The sequence below is a fragment of the Macrobrachium rosenbergii genome, chromosome 4 (genome assembly GCF_040412425.1).
Source record: "Macrobrachium rosenbergii isolate ZJJX-2024 chromosome 4, ASM4041242v1, whole genome shotgun sequence".
NCBI classification, from domain to species: domain Eukaryota; kingdom Metazoa; phylum Arthropoda; class Malacostraca; order Decapoda; family Palaemonidae; genus Macrobrachium; species Macrobrachium rosenbergii.
The window spans coordinates 2,519,925-2,539,817 of NC_089744.1; the positions used below are offsets into that span (position 1 = coordinate 2,519,925).

At 35.8% G+C, this 19,893-nt stretch overlaps 2 protein-coding genes across 2 annotated transcripts; one reads left to right on the forward strand and one right to left on the reverse strand.

Annotated features, from left to right (window-relative positions):
* Nucleotides 1-1,203, forward strand: LOC136829783 (keratin, type II cytoskeletal 2 epidermal-like). Its single transcript, XM_067088690.1, has 2 exons — nucleotides 1-27; nucleotides 569-1,203. Exons 1-2 carry the CDS (start codon nucleotides 16-18, stop codon nucleotides 1,103-1,105), a joined length of 549 nt encoding a protein of 182 aa, XP_066944791.1. The 5' UTR covers nucleotides 1-15; the 3' UTR covers nucleotides 1,106-1,203.
* A 540-nt stretch (nucleotides 1,204-1,743) lies between these two features.
* LOC136836439 (uncharacterized PE-PGRS family protein PE_PGRS54-like) lies at nucleotides 1,744-19,315 on the reverse strand. Its single transcript, XM_067100692.1, has 7 exons — nucleotides 18,817-19,315; nucleotides 17,905-18,091; nucleotides 15,315-15,450; nucleotides 14,246-14,764; nucleotides 10,407-10,560; nucleotides 9,995-10,309; nucleotides 1,744-1,940 (listed from the first exon to the last, which is right to left on the reverse strand). The coding sequence occupies exons 1-7, from the start codon at nucleotides 19,313-19,315 to the stop codon at nucleotides 1,744-1,746; spliced, it is 2,007 nt and encodes a 668-aa protein (XP_066956793.1).
* Nucleotides 19,316-19,893: the final 578 nt, after the last annotated feature.

The window sequence follows — 19,893 nt, forward strand, 5'->3', positions numbered from 1 at the left end:
CTCAAGCACTGCACGATGATGTCCAAGGTAAGAGAGAGAGAGAGAGAGAGAGAGAGAGAGAGAGAGAGAGAGAGAGAGAGAGAGAGATTTGAAAAGGTCGATTGCTTTATTATGGAAATCATTTTTTCTAAAGTACTATGACAACAGTTATTGCATAACGATTTTTGGACCCTTTGTAAAAATATCTCTGAATAATAACAAATTTTCCTGATTATTGACTATAAGGGTATATGGAACTCTGAGTATGGCTTACATTACTGACTTGTAGAGTATATTTCTGGCTTTTTTATTTGACAGTTTGGTATCATACTTTATATTTAGATTTCTAAGTATATTTTCCATTGAAAATAAAGTTTTTTAAAAGTAAATACAGGACGAGATTTTTTCAATCAATTCAGATCTTTCAGTTGTAACTGATGGCATTAACAGTATTCTAGACAAGTGGTATTTCATAGAACACTGCTGAAATATATATAAAAAAAAACCATGCATTATAATTGTTCCAAAGATCAGCTGACTACTTTTTGTATGTCTTACTATACAAATGTTTTACATACTTTTTTTGCAGACGATCATTGCCACCTTAGCCGTGGTCCTTTTCGGGATAGTAGCAGCTGATCCTGTTGCTGAACCCGAAGCCAAAGCTGATCCTGGATTCCGTAGAGGATTTGGTGGATTTGGAGGATTTGGTGGATTTGGTGGACATGGATTCGGATATGGAGGTTACCGTGGAAAGAGGAGCCCTGTAGCCGAACCAGAACCCGAACCTGAAGCTGATCCTGGATTCCGTAGAGGTTTTGGAGGATTTGGAGGATTTGGTGGATTTGGTGGACATGGATTTGGATATGGAGGTTACCGTGGAAAGAGGAGCCCTGTAGCCGAACCCGAACCCGAAGCTGATCCTGGATTCCGTAGAGGTTTTGGAGGATTTGGAGGATTTGGTGGATTTGGTGGACATGGATTCGGATATGGAGGTTACCGTGGAAAGAGGAGCCCTGTAGCCGAACCTGAACCTGAAGCTGATCCTGGATTCCGTAGAGGTTTTGGAGGATTTGGAGGATTTGGTGGATTTGGTGGATTTGGGGCAGGCAGATATTATGGTTAACACAAAAACGTTAAATTCATCCTAATTTTCATATGGAACTAAATAAAAAAGCATTTTGAAATTACATATAATTGTTATTAACCATACCTATGAACTGGTTATAGATATTTCAAAAATCATTTTCTAAAAAAAAGTCTAACCCTAGAGGTTTCCAAGAATTTTTCTCAGAAATTAAAAGTAAGCCACGAATTTCAAATGAAATGCCAAAAGAGAAGTTTGCCTCTAAATGAACTACATCAAGCTACATATGTTCTTTTCATCTGAATCTATAACGCTGTAGGATTATGTAAGTTTTATCATTAGACTATTAAAATCTATGAATGGTCTCTGAGGAAGCCTAACGAAGATTTGTGAGTGTAATAATTATCTATGAATGCGAAAGCAAGGTGCCTGAATGCAGTCCCCGATGGCAAGACGAAAATGTAACAGGAAGGAACATGTATGCATACTTGTTTCAGATTATTAGGATGGGATTGAGCTCCTAATTATTTAGAGGATATTTTGCTGTAATCTTGATAAATCCCCGATTACAAACATTTTCATCGACAAATTTTCTTGACAAAAATAATGATTAGGGCTGTAATTTGCAGGCTGTCAAAAGAACATGATCGTGTTTAGAATTATTATCCACCGTGTAATTAGATACTGCTTATCAAAATAGCAGAGTCTAAAAGATATACATTAACACAGTGACTGCTCTGTTTTGGACCTGTGTCACCATCAGCTTCGCCATCACCATCGTCGGCATAGTGACGGTCGGCTCTTTCTATTTTCCCAGGAATTTTGACACAACGACAAACGACTGGTTGGAAGAACCATGCCTGGTTGGACTGGTCTTAAGGTCACAACACACGGGTAATATACAAGAGTTCTTGAGAGTGACCATTTTACACACTCCAACTGAAAGAGTTTTTTTTGTGAGTATTCTTGTTGCGCTGGAAACTATTCGAGAGGAAATGAAAAGGGCATAAGAGTTTAGCAAGGACATAAAGCAAATCGGAAAAAGTTTCGAGGTAAAATCCCAACGTAACAGAAAAATGTATGAAAAAGAGCTGACAAAACCTTTGCAAAATATGAACTCTCCTTGTTACACACTTCCTTATCTCATGGCTTCTTTTTCATTCCATTATGGAGGAAAAACAAAGAAATATTTTTTTGTTGAGTTTTCTGTTCGTTTTGATACAGTTAAATCCAATCTCCCAAAATACAGGAATAAGGATTCTTCAGTGTTCAATCGTAACCTTTCGAAGTTCTGGATTAAAAGACTCCTCACTGAGTCCATGATATTAAGTGCTTTCAAAGAAATAATCTGATGAAAGCAGAATTATACAAATCTTGAATAAAAAGCCAGTGAACTCATAAGTAGGTAACTTTTAACTTTACTTCGAAGTTCAAAACATGAATCATACAGCGTGGCTCAAAGATTATTGCTAGACTCGAAATTCTTTATCCAGCAGTTGGTCAAAGTACACAACAGTAATCGATGAATCTGTTTGCAACAGCATTTTGGATAGTCATTTGTTACCACAGAAGAGTATGAGAGAAATTCGTTTAATCGTCGTGAGTTTACATCACATTCGAATGAAATAGGGTTCGTCTCTCTCTCTCTCTCTCTCTCTCTCTCTCTCTCTCTCTCTCTGTTCGTGTCTGTTTGTCTGTCTTTAGGTACGTTAAATCTTTTATCCGTCTATCTGAAAACGTAAGAGGACTATGAGAATAAAATTCGCGAACTGCCTATGTATTGTGATATAAACTGATCAGAAAATAAAATAGAACGGATTAATGAATTCAGCTTTAGGGCTTCCCTTCTCTTATTTATCTTTTCTTCCCACATTGTATTGCCAAATTTTTCCTTGAGTAACTGCTGCGCGTTTGTAAGACCTTGTTACGAAAAAAATCCAATTTCTGCAAAACAAGGTTTCTTGATGACACTCATGAAATTATTTTAATGCTTATATGATCGAATACTTACTGGTTCATTTTGTTATTATTTTGGTCATCACTAGTATGATCAAAGTTTATTTGGATCCTATTATTATGATGAGTATTATTTGTAGGTCTTTCTTCTCTAGATCGAGAACGGGATATGCTGTATATCAGGTCCACAATAATATTCAATGGTATTCTTGTTAATTTTATAAAAAGTTACAAAAGGTTGCAAAAGCTTTCGAACCCTGGCCTGGGTTCATCTTCAGTCAATGAAATAATTGGACCATTCGGCGTAGCCGTTAAGGCGTCAGGACATTTCCACGTCACTGTCTTGAAATTTCGTTAGGATATATTTTATATGCAGGGGAATCCCGAACAGGCCGGAGGTCCAAAAAATATGAAAAGGGGTAAAAACAATGAACACGCCCAACTGCGTAAATGACTTTTTTTGTCATTTATTCTTAGAATAAGATATTACGCCACTTTATAAACTGATTTAATAACGTATCTTAAAAACTTAAATTGCAAAAACTGTTTTACAAAAAATTCTTAAAAACCTAGTAAATCTATTTAATCCTAGAAATTACTTTTTCATTTCGTAATTATGGGCAACACCCCTAAGGAATTCAATAGGATCTAATGATTCAATTTCCAATTTAATTTTTTTTTTATTCGTTCATCAGCATCTCTATATTTTATTTTTAGCTTTTGGGGGGCCTGATACCCAGCTGTCAACTTTTCGAGATATGAGTCACGTCCTTTCTGTACTTTCCATAAGGCATCAATAAATTTCCTGATTGTGGGATGGTGCATTCCAAGCTCATATTGCAAACGTCGATTGGCCGCTTCGGCGTGATTATTGGTCCGATGTTCATTGTTTAGAGTTAGCTCTAAACAGTGCCGGTAAAAAGCATATCGTGTTTAGAATTATTGGTGTCACGTACTATGAAGTTGTACGGGAGGTCGGTGTTTGTGAGAGCTCTGTCCCATTTCCCCCTTGTTTTGACAGTCAGCAGCCTGGAAGACTATTTTCATTCTCAAGATCTGTTTTGTGAATAGTGCTAGTATGTGTTGGCAACAGAGAAAAGTGAAATGATATTGTATTTGACCCGGTGAAACAAGAATAGTGAATGTTCATGCGAATTATTCCTGGGCAGTGGTCCTCACTGTCAAAGAACCGATTTTCACTTTTGACAGGGATGCATGCGTACTGAAGGTTTTTGCAGACTACTGGACTGGCGTTACGTCAATATTTAAAACCAGTGGATAATGAATCAAATGTGTGATACATCAGTAATGATGAGGTGGCCTGGGAGGCGATTACGGAGATAAAGGAATATGTCGACAATGGAATCCTTTTCTTTCTTTTATAATAAAGTGAATTTTATGTTCTCATGACGATATTTTGCTATCTGCAATGATTTTTATGGCGAGGATGATGTAGCAAAAGCAAAATTATTGATGTACACAAAATCTTCTTTAGGTTTTTTTTTAGAAAACCATTTTTGAAAAATCTATAACCAGTTCTAGGTATGGGAACAACAGTTATAAAAGGTAAACGACATTAAAAAAATGATTTCATTTTTGTATTAAAAATATCTGCCTCGGATGTCATCCACCAAATTTTGCAAATCTCCAAAATCTACGAATCCAGGATCAGCTTCTGGTTCAGGATGGAATTTTTCCAGATGCACCTTCAATCCAAAGTGTCCACAAATCCACCAAGTTCATTGCCGGATGGAGATGGAACTCATGTCTGCTAAGTATCTCTAGGCTTTCAACCAGGATGGAGGATATGGAAAAAATTCTCCAAATCCTCCAAAAGCAGGTAATACCATCAGGTTGAGGGAGGCTAGAGGGTCCTCTTTCCAGTGTAACCTCCAGTGGACGATTACAAATCCACGTTTTCCAAATCCAGGAACACTACGGAATCCAGGATTATCGATGGCAACAGTCGCTGCTACTAGAAAAAACGGCTAAAGTGGACCGACGTCAAAGATATGTAAAGGATTTGTAGATGTAAGACATACAAAAATCATTGAATTGGAACAATTATAAAACCGGTTTTTGGAATATTTCAGGAGTGTTCTATGAAACATTTGTCTAGAGTCTGTTAATGCCATCACTTAGAAGGAAGAAGAATTGATTGAAAAAATCTCGTCCTGGATTTACAAAAAAAACGCTTTTCAAAAAAAGACAAGCTCAAAAAAAGATGATAGTCAAATTATCAAATAAAAAGCCAGGGAGTGTTTTTAATGAAGACAATGCTCAAGTTCCTCCTATCAATAATCAGGAAAATTTCTTAATGGAAGATATTTTCAAAGGGCTAAAAAGCTCAGCCTTTAAGGCATGTAAAAATTTATTTGTGTCAATCGACTTTGCAAATCTCTCTCTCTCTCTCTCTCTCTCTCTCTCTCTCTCTCTCTCTCTCGACTTCAGAAATGCTTCTTGGCCATGTTTCTTACCTGAGAGCCGAGCTGTGTCACGACAGGTGGGTGTATATACTGGTTGAACAAAAATTCTCTCACTATCAAGATCTTTCAAAGTCATTATTAAAAGAAATGCCATCAAAGTATTTTTACTTTTCACTGTTTGTACAAACCAGAAAGTTGGGGTAAGGATATTTTGGTCCGTCGTTGGTATGATTAATCTTCATTTTTATTCTCTTTATAAATGGATTTAAGCTTTCATCTTATAACTACCACAAAACCTTTACTAGATCAGTCTGAAATTGCCATTTTGATGTAGCCGAATTAACTCATGTTTCTGACAAAGTCTGTTTGCAGGAGACTTGGCTCCCGGTGTCAGGAATCAGACTACCTGAATAGAATAAATTCTGAATTTGCATATTATGCAGTTTCCCAGTTGATTTATTATTGAATGAGTTGTTAACTGGTCGTCCTTATGGGGAGTTGCTTTTCTGTACCGAAGGAGCCTTGCAAAATCCTGTATACGGCAGTAAACACCTCAAATGACAGACTAATTTGTATTGACGTGTCTATAAATGAAAAATTGTATAAGGATTATCAATTGTTATCTTCCATACTCAGACGGACAAAATGATTCGGAATACATTGACTGTTTTAGCAAAAATACACTGTCTTATGTCAGATCACCCAAATGGGAGGAGAGAGACCCTATTTTTGTGGTTGGTGATTTTAACGCTCACCCTGAATCACGCTTTGGTAACAGAGCTGAAAGACTTCTGCACCCATTACGATTATTGTATTGGTGATGTTGCTGTGATGCCCTCCGACACTTACACTTGGGTGAGTGATGCAACGGGCCATACCGTTGGTTAGACCACCTTGTGTTTGCCCCCTAGTCTTCTAACACGATTACATTAGTAATATACGTGTATTTTTGTTGCATTCCTTTATTGAGTTCAGACCATCGTCCCTTTCATTTTCTTTGAAGGTCTCTCAACTACCTACGCTGGTACAGACGAATGATGGTAGTCAGACATCTAATTTTATCTCTGCGATCTACTGGCATAAATGGCTTTTTCTTCAGTTTTAAATCGTTGAAGAAGCTTTGAAAAACGTCGAGTTTTGCCTTTTTAAACTCTCTGCAATGTAACACAAGACCATGTCAAAACGAAGATCATTATAGAGCTATTGAAAGATTTCTTTTGGACATAATTAGTGCACTTCAACCAGTCGTCTGACTCTAAGGAGTTGAATCACAGAGGCTTCAACCATGTTCCTGGTTGGAACGACTTTGTAAAGGAATTCCATCATGAAGCACGGTATGACTATTTAGCATGGAAGGAATCTGGTAATCCAAGGGATGGATATTTCTATGATAAAATGAAATTTTCTAAAGCTCAGTTCAAAGGGATATTTAGATTTTGTAAGGAAAGTGTAAGAAACAATTCAAGATCCAATAAAATTGCTTCTTTGAGTCTTGACAAAAAAGAAAGTATGAACAAAGTTTTGGAGAGAAATAAATAAAAAAATAAAAATCCCAAACATTCTTGCCAGACATAATAAATAATGTGAGTGGTTATGAAAACATTGCCGAGTTATGGAAAGAACATTATTCTGAGCTGTTTAATGATCCTACTCATCCTGTTCCAGACCCAGTGGAAAATCAGAGTCAGCGAGATGTTTGGGACAAATGTCAATGAAATTTCATAAATGCTTTTTGAATTCTCTGAACACTTCCAGTAGCCCTGGACATGACGGGCTGACCCTTCAGCACATTAACTGAGCGCATCCGGTACTTAGAGTTTTACTAAGTTTATTCATTACTTCCTGTTTCTGTCATTTTTTACTATTTTACCAAGAGCTCTTATTCTGGTTATACTCTCTCCTTTGATTAAAGATAAAAAACTGGACCACAGTGACATATCTAATTATAGACCGATCTCAAACATCACTGTTATCTCAAAAGTTTTGACGAAGCGATTCTATTGGAGAGATGAATAATAAAACAAGTACCAATTGACAAGTGACAACCAGTTCTGCTTACAAATCCCATCATGGAACTGAAATGCCAGTTCATATTCTTAAACACGTAACTGAGGAGTATAATGTTCGTAAAAACACCTGTATTTGCTTGTTTCATGGATATGTCTAAAGCCTTTGATAAAGTGTCTCATAAGATGTTACTTGAAGTACTGTCAAAAGAAATATTCCTTGCGATATTATTAAACTGCTTGGTGGTGGCGAATGGTATAAAAAATCAGCAAATGATTGTCAAATGGGGCCATGTATTTTCAGGCAGTGAATTCTCCACTTCATGTGGAGTGAGACAGGAAGTTTACTTTCACCTTACCTGTTCAATGTATATATGGATGACCTCTCACAGAGACTGAGTCAAACTAAAGCGGGGTGTTATTTAAACAACATGATTTTAAACCAAAAAACCATTTGCTGTACGCAGATGATATTGTTTTATTTGCTCCCTCAGTAGGTGGGCTACAACAGCTTATAAACATTTGTCGTGATTTTATGTCCGATAGGCTTCTATTGTTAAATGTAAATCAAAACCAAATGTATTCTTTCTTGTCAGCTTTTTCTAAATCATAAGATTTGCCCAAGTAATATATCACCTATTGTTGTTAACAATGCACGTATAGCCTTTAATTTTTTGTACCTGAAATAAAGTACCTAGGATATTATCTCACTGCTTCAAATTCGGACGATGCCCATGTAGAATTTTGTTGTATCAGCATTGCGTCGGTCTATGTATCGAGGGCAATATGATTTTAATTTTCGCTGAAAATTTTTTCTAAATGTAGCGCTGATGTCAAGAAAATGCTTTTACGAGTTTTGTACAAGTTTTTATGGCATGTCTTTGGTTGTCATAGCAAAACAACGGACTATAAATAAGCTGAGGTATGCTACATATTCTTAGCCATTTGTTTTAGAAGACTCATTTGGGCATTCCGTTCAGGTATGCAAACTCATCCGCTCTTTTTGTGGGTTTGGTCAGCCATCTTTTCAGGAACTGAGACATTAAAACCATAACAAGCTATTTGCAAAGGCTGAAGAATTCTGAAAACTGTATTACAAACAGGGTTGCCCACCTCTTTACTTGCATCATTCATTTATTTTCAAACACTGGAAAGGCCTCATTTATGCATTTAGTGCATCTGGTGCGCTCTTTGTGTAAGAATACAGTATTTCTTTGTTTTGTTCTGATATGCTGCATATGTATATGTCCTTTTAGTAGGAAGTATCACCTAGAGTCATTTATCGTTTACACCTCATTCATATCATAATTTTTCACCACTCTTTTTCGTAATAATTTCTCATAATTATTTTAAATTTTTATTCTTTTAAGGTTTGCCTTGAAATGGCTTTTTATGTATGTTTATATATGTATTTTCAAATGTGTTTATCTATGGCCATTTATATGTCCATAAATAAAGATTTTGAATTGAATTGGAATTTTGGTTTCCAATTGAATTAACTATCCACTTCAATAGCGCCTATAAAAAGGCATTCATCAAAAGATGTACATTACTTCAGTCAACAGCAGTATTCACTAAAGCCCCGACATGCCTTTCCTTCAAGCTTTCCCTGTCCCTCTTTCGATGAGATTTTATCTCACAAATTTTCTCCCCGATATATACAGGAATTTATCGTAATTCTAAAATACGGCTTTATATTCTTGCAATGTTCTCATGACCTTTACATCATCAGGATTTCCTGCTCCTATATTTTCCAATGGAAAAATGGAATTTGTGGTCCTGCACAAAAAAAAATCGCCCTTCGGATGATTATGCTCAAGAACTCTTGTATCAGCAAGATTATCACCCGTGTGTTGTGACCATAAGCTCAGTCCTACGTTTTGGATTCAGATGTAGTTCTTCCAGCCAGTCGTTTGTTGTTGTGTCAAAACTCTTAGGAACCTAGAAAGAACTGATCGTCACTATACCGGGGATGATGGTGAAGCCGATGGTGACACAGGTCCAAAACAGAAGGGGTCTTCATTGTTGGACTCTGCTATTTTGATAAGCAATATTTAATTACACAGTGGATAATAATTCTAAACACGATCAAGTTCTTTTGACAGTCAGTAAATTGCAGCCCTAATAATTTTTTTTATCCAGAAAACTTGTCGATGAAAATGTTTGTAATAAGGGATTTATCAAAACTACAGCGAAATATCCTCTAAATCATTAGGAGTTCATTCCCAACTTAATAATCTAAAACAAGTGTGCAGACATGTTCCATCCTGATACATTTTCGTCTTGCTTTCGGCAGGCACTGCATTCCAGGCACCGTTGCTTCCTCAGAGACCATTCATAGATTTTTTCTATATAAAACTACATAATTACACTCACAAATCTTCTTTAGATTTTTTTTTAGAAAACCATTTCTATAATATCTATAACCAGTTCATAAGTATGATTAATAACAGTTATACGTAATTTCAAAATGATTTTTATTCAGTTGCATATGAAAATTAGGATGAATTTAACATTTTTGTATTAACCATAATATCTGCCTCCCCCAAAGTGACCAAATCCACCAAATCCTCCAAATCCTCCAAAACCTCTACGGAATCCAGGATCAGCTTCGGGTTCGGGTTCGGCTACAGGGCTCCTCTTTCCACGGTAACCTCCATATCCGAATCCATGTCCACCAAACCCACCAAATCCTCCAAATCCTCCAAAACCTCTACGGAATCCAGGATCAGCTTCAGGTTCGGGTTCGGCTACAGGGCTCCTCTTTCCACGGTAACCTCCATATCCGAATCCATGTCCACCAAATCCACCAAATCCTCCAAATCCTCCAAAACCTCTACGGAATCCAGGATCAGCTTCAGGTTCAGGTTTCAGGTTCGGGTTCGGGTTCATGGAATCCAGGATCAGCTTCGGGTTCGGGTTCGGCTACAGGGCTCCTCTTTCCACGGTAACCTCCATATCCGAATCCATGTCCACCAAATCCACCAAATCCTCCAAATCCACCAAATCCTCTACGGAATCCAGGATCAGCTTTGGCTTCGGGTTCAGCAACAGGATCAGCTGCTACTATCCCGAAAAGGACCACGGCTAAAGTGGCAATGATCGTCTGGAAAAAAGTATGTAAAAGATTTGTATAGCAAGACATACAAAGACTAGTCAGCTGATCTTTGGAACAATTATAAAACATGGCGGTTTTTTATATTTCAGCAGTGTTCTATGAAACATCAATTGTCTAGAATACTGTTAATGCCATCACTTAGAACTGCAAGATCTGAATTGATTGAAAAAATCTCGTCCTGGATTTACTTTTAAAAAAAAACACTATTTTCAATGGAAAATATACTTAGAAATCCAAATATAAAGTATGATACCAAATTAGTCAAATAAAAAAGCCAGAAATAAACTCTACAAGTCAGTAATGTAGGCAATGCTCAGAGTTCCATATAACCTTATATTCAATAATCAGGAAAATTTGTTAATATTAAAGGATATATTTTCAAAGGGTCTAAAAATCGTTATGAAATAACCGTTGTCATAGTCCTTTAGAAAAAATGATTTCCATAATAAAGCAATCGACCTTTTCAAATCTCTCTCTCTCTCTCTCTCTCTCTCTCTCTCTCTCTCTCTCTCTCTCTCTCTCTCTCTTGGACATCATCTTGCAGTGCTTGAGAGCCGACTGTGCTGAAACGACTCAGGGCTCTCCTTATATACTGACGTTTGAGGAAAGCCAAACGTCCTTCAGACGACTATCAAGATCTTGAAGAAAAGAGCTGCGTCGATGTCTATTAATAAAGAAGAACCATCATGTTATTCATACTCTATTTTTACTTTTCATTGTCTTGAACAAAACTGCACGAGTCAGTATCTGTATCGGATATTATATTTGTGTTTAATAGTATATATATATATATATATATATATATATATATATATATATATATATATATTTATATATATATATATACGTACCAATTCATATTATAAAAGAGGGACTTCTTGAGACCAAATGGTGTGAGGAAGACTAATGATTCAACTTCAACAAAACCTTTACTACCGATTTCTGTCTGATTTGAATATTTTTTTATGGCTTTTATATTAGGTGAGATACCTCTCCACCGTGTACTTTCCTAAGGCATCAAAACCAATTAAGTGTTAGCGTGCTTGATTTAATTTGTTGTTTAACGATTGTCATATATATAAAATTAGGAACTGAAAAGTGGTATATACTCCACAAAAACGACATCCAAGTTTTGTTTAACGCTGCAAAGTCAGAAACAGTGTTAACATGCTTCATCAAGGTCACAGTTGTTTTAAAGAAGAATGATTGACTTATAACAGTATTTTGCACGAGACTGACAGAAGTAATAATAATAATACTCATTATAATAATAGGATGACCAAAATAATAACAAAATAAACCAGTGAAAAGTATTCGATCATAAGCATGAAAATAATTTCAGCCAGTGTCACCAAGAAACCTTTTTGCAGAGATTGGATTTTTTCGTTAACAAGGTCTTACAAATCAGTTGGGCAGCTGGTGCCTTGTTTCAAGGAAAAATTTGGCAATACAATGTAAGGAAGAAAAGATAAATATTGACAACGGTTGGAAGCCTAAAGCTGAATTCTTTTTCTATTTTTTTTAATCCGTTCTATTTTATCTTTTCTGATCGGTTTATCTCCAAAACTTTCATTCAGGGTCACCTTTGCTCGTTGCGTGAAAAATAAAAATGTATCCAGTTCACTTTGTTTCTTCCACGTTTTTAAAATATTTTATACCATTTCTTACGTTTCCAGAATGAACCGAGACGGATAAAAGATTTAACGTGGACCTAAAAACAGACAAACAGACACGAACAGAGAGAGAGAGAGAGAGAGAGAGAGAGAGACAGACAGACCTATTTCAGACAGAAGTGATGTAAACTCAGACAGAGTTAAAGACGAATTTCTCTTTGATAAACTCTTCTTTGACGCCCAAACAAATGACTAACGTCTCCGTCAAAATGCTGTTGCAAACACGCCAAATTCATCGATTACTATTTGTTGTGACTTTGACTAACTGCTGGATCAAACAATTTCAATTGAGTCTAGATCAATAATCTTTGCAGCCATGCTGTATGATTCATGTTATGCAACTTCAAGGTAATGTTAAAAGTTACCTTGCCTTACCAGTGAGTTTTTACTGGCTTTTAATTCAAGATTTATAGTTTCTTTTATTCTGCTTTCATCAGTCCATTTTTTCTTTGAAAGCAGCATTTTAATATCATGGACTCAGTGTTTATTTTTTTATTTGTCTCCCAGAACTGAAAAAGGTCATTTTCGATTACTAACATGGGTACATGGTTACAATTATTATTCCATTATTTTAGAGGGAGATTGGATTTAACTGCATATAGAAAAACTCAGAGAATAACATAAATATTTTTTTTTTCCTTCATAATGAGTGAAGAGAAGAAGCCATGAGAGAATGGCAAAAGTGAATAACAAATATCTGTTACATATATTGCAGAGGTTTTGTCAACTCTTTTTCATACCTCATTTTCTCTGTTAGAGGGTGGTATTCAGTGCACCTCACTCAGTCGACTGTATGCAGTAATCTGAAAAAGCTATACAAAGACATTTTCTTCATCATAGGATTAATGATGAAATCAGCTTCTATTCAGTTCCACTTCAATGAATAAAAAAAGCATTGAATCAAAAAATGGCTTTTCTTCATGTTTCCTTTTCCTTTTTCGCTTTTGCCATTTTAGATTTTATCTCACGAATGTTTTTCCGATTTGCTTTATGTAAAATACCTTAGATTCTAAATGTTCTTATGCCCTTTTCATTTCCTCTCATATAGTTTCCAATGGCAACAAGAAAAAACAAAAAATCTCTTTCAGTTGGAGCGTGTCAAAATCTCATCGTACTCGTTTTTGACCTTATAGTAGCCGTGTGTTGTGACTATTAGCCCAGTCCTACCAGGTGTGGTTCTTCCAACCAGTCGTTTGTTGTTGTGTCAAAATTCTTGGGAAAATAGAAAGAACCGACCGTCGCGATACGATGGATGATGGTGAAGTCGATGGTGACAGAGGTCCAAAACAGAATGGCGACTGTATTAATGTATATCTTTTAGACTCTGCTATTTTGATAAGCATTATTTAATTAGACGGTGGATGATAATTCTAAACACGATCATGTTCTTTTGACAGCCTGCAAATTACAGCCCTAATTTTTTTTTATCAAGAAAATTTGTCAATGAAAATGTTTGTAATTAGGGATTTATCAAAATTACAGCGAAATATCCTCTAAATGATTAGGAGTTCAATCCCATCTTAATAATCTGAAACAAGTATGCATACATGTTCCCTCCTGTTACATTTTTTCGTCTTGCCTTCGGGGACTGCATTCAGGCACCTTGGTTTCGCTTTCCTAGATAGTTATTACACTCACAAATCTTCGTTAGGCTTCCTCAGAAACCATTTAGATTTTGATAGTCTCATTATAAAACTTACATAATCCTACAGCTTTATAGATTCAGATCACAAGAACATATGTAGCGTGATGTAGTTCATTTAGGAGCAAACTTCTCTTTTGACATTTCATCTAAAATTTGTGACTTACTTTTAATTTCTGATGAAACTTCTTGGAGCCTCCCAGGTTAGATTTTTTTTTTGAAAATGATTTTTGAAATGTCTATAACCAGTTCATTGGTATGATTAATAACAATTATATGTAATTTCAAAATCCTTTTTATTTAGTTGCATTTGAAAATTAGGATGAATTTAACATTTTGTGTTAACCATAATATCTGCCTCCCCCAAATGACCAAATCCACCAAATCCTCCAAATCCTCCAAAACCTCTACGGAATCCAGGATCAGCTTCAGGTTCAGGTTCGGCTACAGGGCTCCTCTTTCCACGGTAACCGCCATATCCGAATCCATGTCCACCAAATCCACCAAATCCTCCAAATCCTCCAAAACCTCTACGGAATCCAGGATCAGCTTCGGGTTCGGGTTCGGGTTCGGCTACAGGGCTCCTCTTTCCACGGTAACCTCCATATCCAAATCCATGTCCACCAAATCCACCAAATCCTCCAAATCCTCCAAAACCTCTACGGAATCCAGGATCAGCTTCGGGTTCGGGTTCGGCTACAGGGCTCCTCTTTCCACGGTAACCTCCATATCCGAATCCATGTCCACCAAATCCACCAAATCCTCCAAATCCACCAAATCCTCTACGGAATCCAGGATCAGCTTTGGCCTCGGGTTCAGCAACAGGATCAGCTGCTACTATCCCGAAAAGGACCACGGCTAAGGTGGCAATGATCGTCTGCAAAAAAGTATGTAAAATATTTATATAGTAAGACATACAAAAAGTAGTCAGCTGATCATTGGAACAATTATAAAACATTGTGAGGTTTTTTATATATTTCTGCAGTGTTCTATGAAATATCACTTGTCTAGAATACTGTTAATGCCATCACTTAGAACTGAAAGATCTGAACTGATTGAAAAGATCTCGTCCTGGATTTACTTTTAAAAAACTTTATTTTCAATGTAAAATATACTTAGAAATCTAAATATAAAGTATGATACCAAATTAGTCAAATAAAAACGCCAGAAAAATACTCTACAAGTCAGTAATGCAAGCCATGATCAGAGTTCCACATACCCTTATATTCAATAATCAGGAAAATTTGGTAATATTCAAAGATATTTTTAGAAAGGGTCCAAAAATCTTTATGTAATAACCGTTGTCATAGTCCATTAGAAAAAATTATTTCCATAATAAAGCAATCGACCTTTTCAAATATCTCTCTCTCTCTCTCTCTCTCTCTCTCTCTCTCTCTCTCTCTCTCTCTCTCTCTCTCTTCTTTTACCTTGGACATCATCGTGCAGTGCTTGAGAGCCGACTGTGCTGAGACGGACTCAGGGCTCCCTTTATATACTGACTGAGAAAGCCAAACGTCCTTCAGACGGCTATCAAGATCTTGAAGAAAAGAGTTGCGTCGATGTCTATTAATAAAGAAGAACCATCATGTTACTCATATTCTATTTTTTATTTTCATTCTCTTTGAAGAAAACCTTTTGAGTCAGTATCTGTATCGGATATTATATCTGTAAACACACACACACAGACATATATATATATATATATATATATATATATATATATATATATATATATATATATATATATATATATATATATTCAGTATAGAGGGACTTCTTGAGACCAAATGGTGTAGGAAGACTACCACAAAATCTTTACTACCGGTTTTCTGTTTGATTTGAATATATCTTTTATACATTAGGTGCGTACCTCTATCGTGTCCGCAAGAAACCAATGAATATTATATAATTTATTTTGTTGTTTAACGATTCATATATAAAAATTAGAACTGAAAAGGGACATTCACAAAAGACCAAGTTTTGTTTAAATGGTGTTAAGATGCTTCTCGGTCACAGTTGTTTTAAAGAAAATCTATTGACCGGTTATAACGAGTATTTTTCTGTTTTACAGGAGTAATAATAATGATACTTTATAATAATAGAATCCAAAATTACCTCTCCATCAAAATAATAACAAAATAAACCAAGTATTAGATCATTAAAGCTTTTTGAAAATAATTAATTTGTTTTTTTTTAGAGATTGGATTTTTTGTCAAGGTCTTACAAAATTAGGTTACTCAAGGAAAAAATTTGGCAATAAAATGGGAAGAAAAGATCCAAGTTTTGTTCATTTTTAATCTTTGCAAAGGGCAGAGTATTAATATTCTGTAAAGCTGAATTAATGATTTCATTCTATTTTATTCTCTGAGTCGGTTTATATCACAATACATAGGTAGTTGAATTTTATTCTGAGTATCCTCTTACGTTTCCAGATAGACAGATAAAAGATAATACCTAAATACATACAAACAGACACGAACATTATAATAATAGACCTTACAAGGTCCCTCAGTTGAGGCGCCTTTGATGTCTACCAGAGTTGCTAACGCATCTTCCGGTATATTTTGCATCTTCCAGTCTTGGATGGTCTGGGATGCATCTTAAATTTGTCGAGCAAAATAATCTACGCTCACTCCTGTTATGTTCCTCAGATCAGCGCGTTGAAAACGCTAATTTTCCTGTGTGCTTTCCTTAATTTTCCTGGTATAGTTTTTGTCACTATTAATCTAGAAACTCTTTTTGATAATTTTGCAGATATTTTTGGATTCCTTCTATTTTTCATGCTTGAATTAGGTCGTTCTCTTCTCCTTTCAAGACTATATAAATTTAAGAATTGTAAGTCTTTCCCAGTAGTCAAGGTCCTTAACTTCTTCTATTCTAGCTGTAAATGACCAAGGACTCTCTATTTGTGCAATATCCTTTTTAGGCATAATAAAATATTGTGGGAAAGTTTTATAAAGCATAATCATGTGTTCAGCTTTTTTTCTTGTTTTGAAGCCCTGAACATTTTTCCATTTTGCTTTGCATTTTGCCAATAGAATTGCTATTTGTTCATTGCATAACATATTCTATTCAACATCACATTAATGATCTTTTCTTCCTTGTTTTGATTCTCATTATTAGGTTTATATCACATTCCTACTTTATCACCATAGTTCATTGATTCAATTTTATTCTGAGTTAAATACCTCTATTTATCTTTCCATTTATATACGGATAAAAGAGTTTATCTTCACCTAAATTTCTCTACTTATTCTTGTGTCATCAGAAACTTACTACTGAACAGTCTGCAATCATAATCACAAACAGCAAACAGAGAGAGAGAGAGAGAGAGAGAGAGAATCCTATTTCATTCGAAAGTGATGTAAACTCACGACGATTAAACGAATTTCTCTCATACTCTTCTGTAGCAACAAATGACTATCCAAAATGCTGTTGCAAACAGATCCATCGATTACTGTTGTGTACTTTGACCAACTACTGGATAAAGAATTTCGAGTCTAGCAATAATCTTTGAGCCATGCTGTATGATTCATGTTATGAACTTCAAGGTAAAGTTAAAAGTTACCTACTTATGAGTTTACTGGCTTTTTATTCAAGATTTGTATAAATCTGCTTTCATCGGATTATTTCTTTGAAAGCGCTTAATATCATGGACTCAGTGAGGAGTCTTTTAATCCAGAACTTCGAAAGGTTACGATTGAACACTGAAGAATCCTTATTCCTGTATTTTGGGAGATTGGATTTAACTGTACGAAAACGAACAGAAAACTCAACAAAAAAATATTTCTTTGTTTTTCCTCCATAATGGAGTGAAAAAGAAGCCATGAGATAAGGAAGTGTGTAACAAGGAGAGTACATATTTTGCAAAGGTTTTGTCAACTCTTTTTCATACATTTTTCTGTTACGTTGGGATTTTACCTCGAAACTTTTTCCGATTTGCTTTATGTCCTTGCTAAACTCTTAAGCCCTTTTCATTTCCTCTCGAACAGTTTCCAGCGCAACAAGAATACTCACAAAAAAACTCTTTCAGTTGGAGCGTGTAAAATGGTCACGCTTTTTTGTATAGTAGCCGTGTGTTGTGACCTTAAGACCAGTCCAACTAGGTGTGGTTCTTCCAACCAGTCGTTTGTTGTTGTGTCAAAATTGTTGGGAAAATAGAAAGAGCCGACCGTCACGATGCCGGCGATGGTGATGGTGAGGCCTACTGTATGGTGACACAGGTCCGAAAGACTGTATTAATGTATATCTTTTAGACTCTGCTATTTTGATAAGCAATATTTAATTAGACTGTGGATGATAATTCTAAACACGATCGTGTTCTTTTGACAGCCTGCAAATTACAGCCCTAATTATTTCTTTTTATCAAGAAAATTTGTCGATGAAAATGTTTGTAATCGGGGATTTATCAAAATAACAGCGAAATATCCTCTAAATGATTAGGGGTTCAATCCCATCTTAATAATCTGAAACAAGTATGCATACATGTTCCCTCCTGTTACATTTTTCTTCTTGCCTTTGGGGACTGCATTCAGGCACCTTGGTTTCGCTTTCCTAGATAGTTATTACACTCACAAATCTTCGTTAGGCTTCCTCAGAGACCATTCATAGATTTTAATAGTCTCATGATAAAGCTTACATAATCCTACAGCTCTATAGATTCAAATGACAAGAACATATGTAGTTTGATGTAGTTCATTTAGAGGCAAACTTCTCTTTTAACATTCCATCTGAAATTCGTGGCTTACTTTTAATTTCTGAGAAAAATTCTTGGAAACCTCCTGGGTTAGATTTTTTTTAGAAAATGATTTTTGAAATATCTATAACCAGTTCATAGGTATGGTTAATAACAATTATACGTAATTTCAGAATGCTTTTTTATTTAGTTCCATATGAAAATTAGGATGAATTTAACATTTTTGTGCTAACCATAATATCTGCCTCCCCCAAAGTGACCAAATCCACCAAATCCTCCAAATCCCCCAAAACCTCTACGGAATCCAGGATCAGCTTCGGGTTCGGGTTCGGCTACAGGGCTCCTCTTTCCACGGTAACCTCCATATCCAAATCCATGTCCACCAAATCCACCAAATCCTCCAAATCCTCCAAAACCTCTACGGAATCCAGGATCAGCTTCGGGTTCAGGTTCGGCTACAGGGCTCCTCTTTCCACGGTAACCTCCATATCCAAATCCATGTCCACCAAATCCACCAAATCCTCCAAATCCTCCAAAACCTCTACGGAATCCAGGATCAGCTTCGGGTTCGGGTTCGGCTACAGGGCTCCTCTTTCCCCGGTAACCTCCATATCCAAATCCATGTCCACCAAATCCACCAAATCCTCCAAATCCACCAAATCCTCTACGGAATCCAGGATCAGCTTCAGGTTCGGGTTCTGGCTCAGGGCTCCTCTTTCCAGTAACCTCCATATCCAAATCCATGGGAATCCAGGATCAGCTTTGGCTTCGGGTTCAGCAACAGGATCAGCTGAAAAGGACCACGGCTAAGGTGGCAATGATCGTCTGCAAAAAAAGTATGTAAAATATTTATATAGTAAGACATACAAAAAGTAGTCAGCTGATCATTGGAACAATTATAAAACATTGTGAGGTTTTTTATATATTTCTGCAGTGTTCTATGAAATATCACTTGTCTAGAATACTGTTAATGCCATCACTTAGAACTGAAAGATCTGAACTGATTGAAAAGATCTCGTCCTGGATTTACTTTTAAAAAACTTTATTTTCAATGTAAAATATACTTAGAAATCTAAATATAAAGTATGATACCAAATTAGTCAAATAAAAAAGCCAGAAAAATACTCTACAAGTCAGTAATGCAAGCCATGATCAGAGTTCCACATACCAATTTTTATATTCAATAATCAGGAAAATTTGTTAATATTCAAAGATATTTTTAGAAAGGGTCCAAAAATCTTTATGTAATAACCGTTGTCATAGTCCTTTAGAAAAAATTATTTCCATAATAAAGCAATCGACCTTTTCAA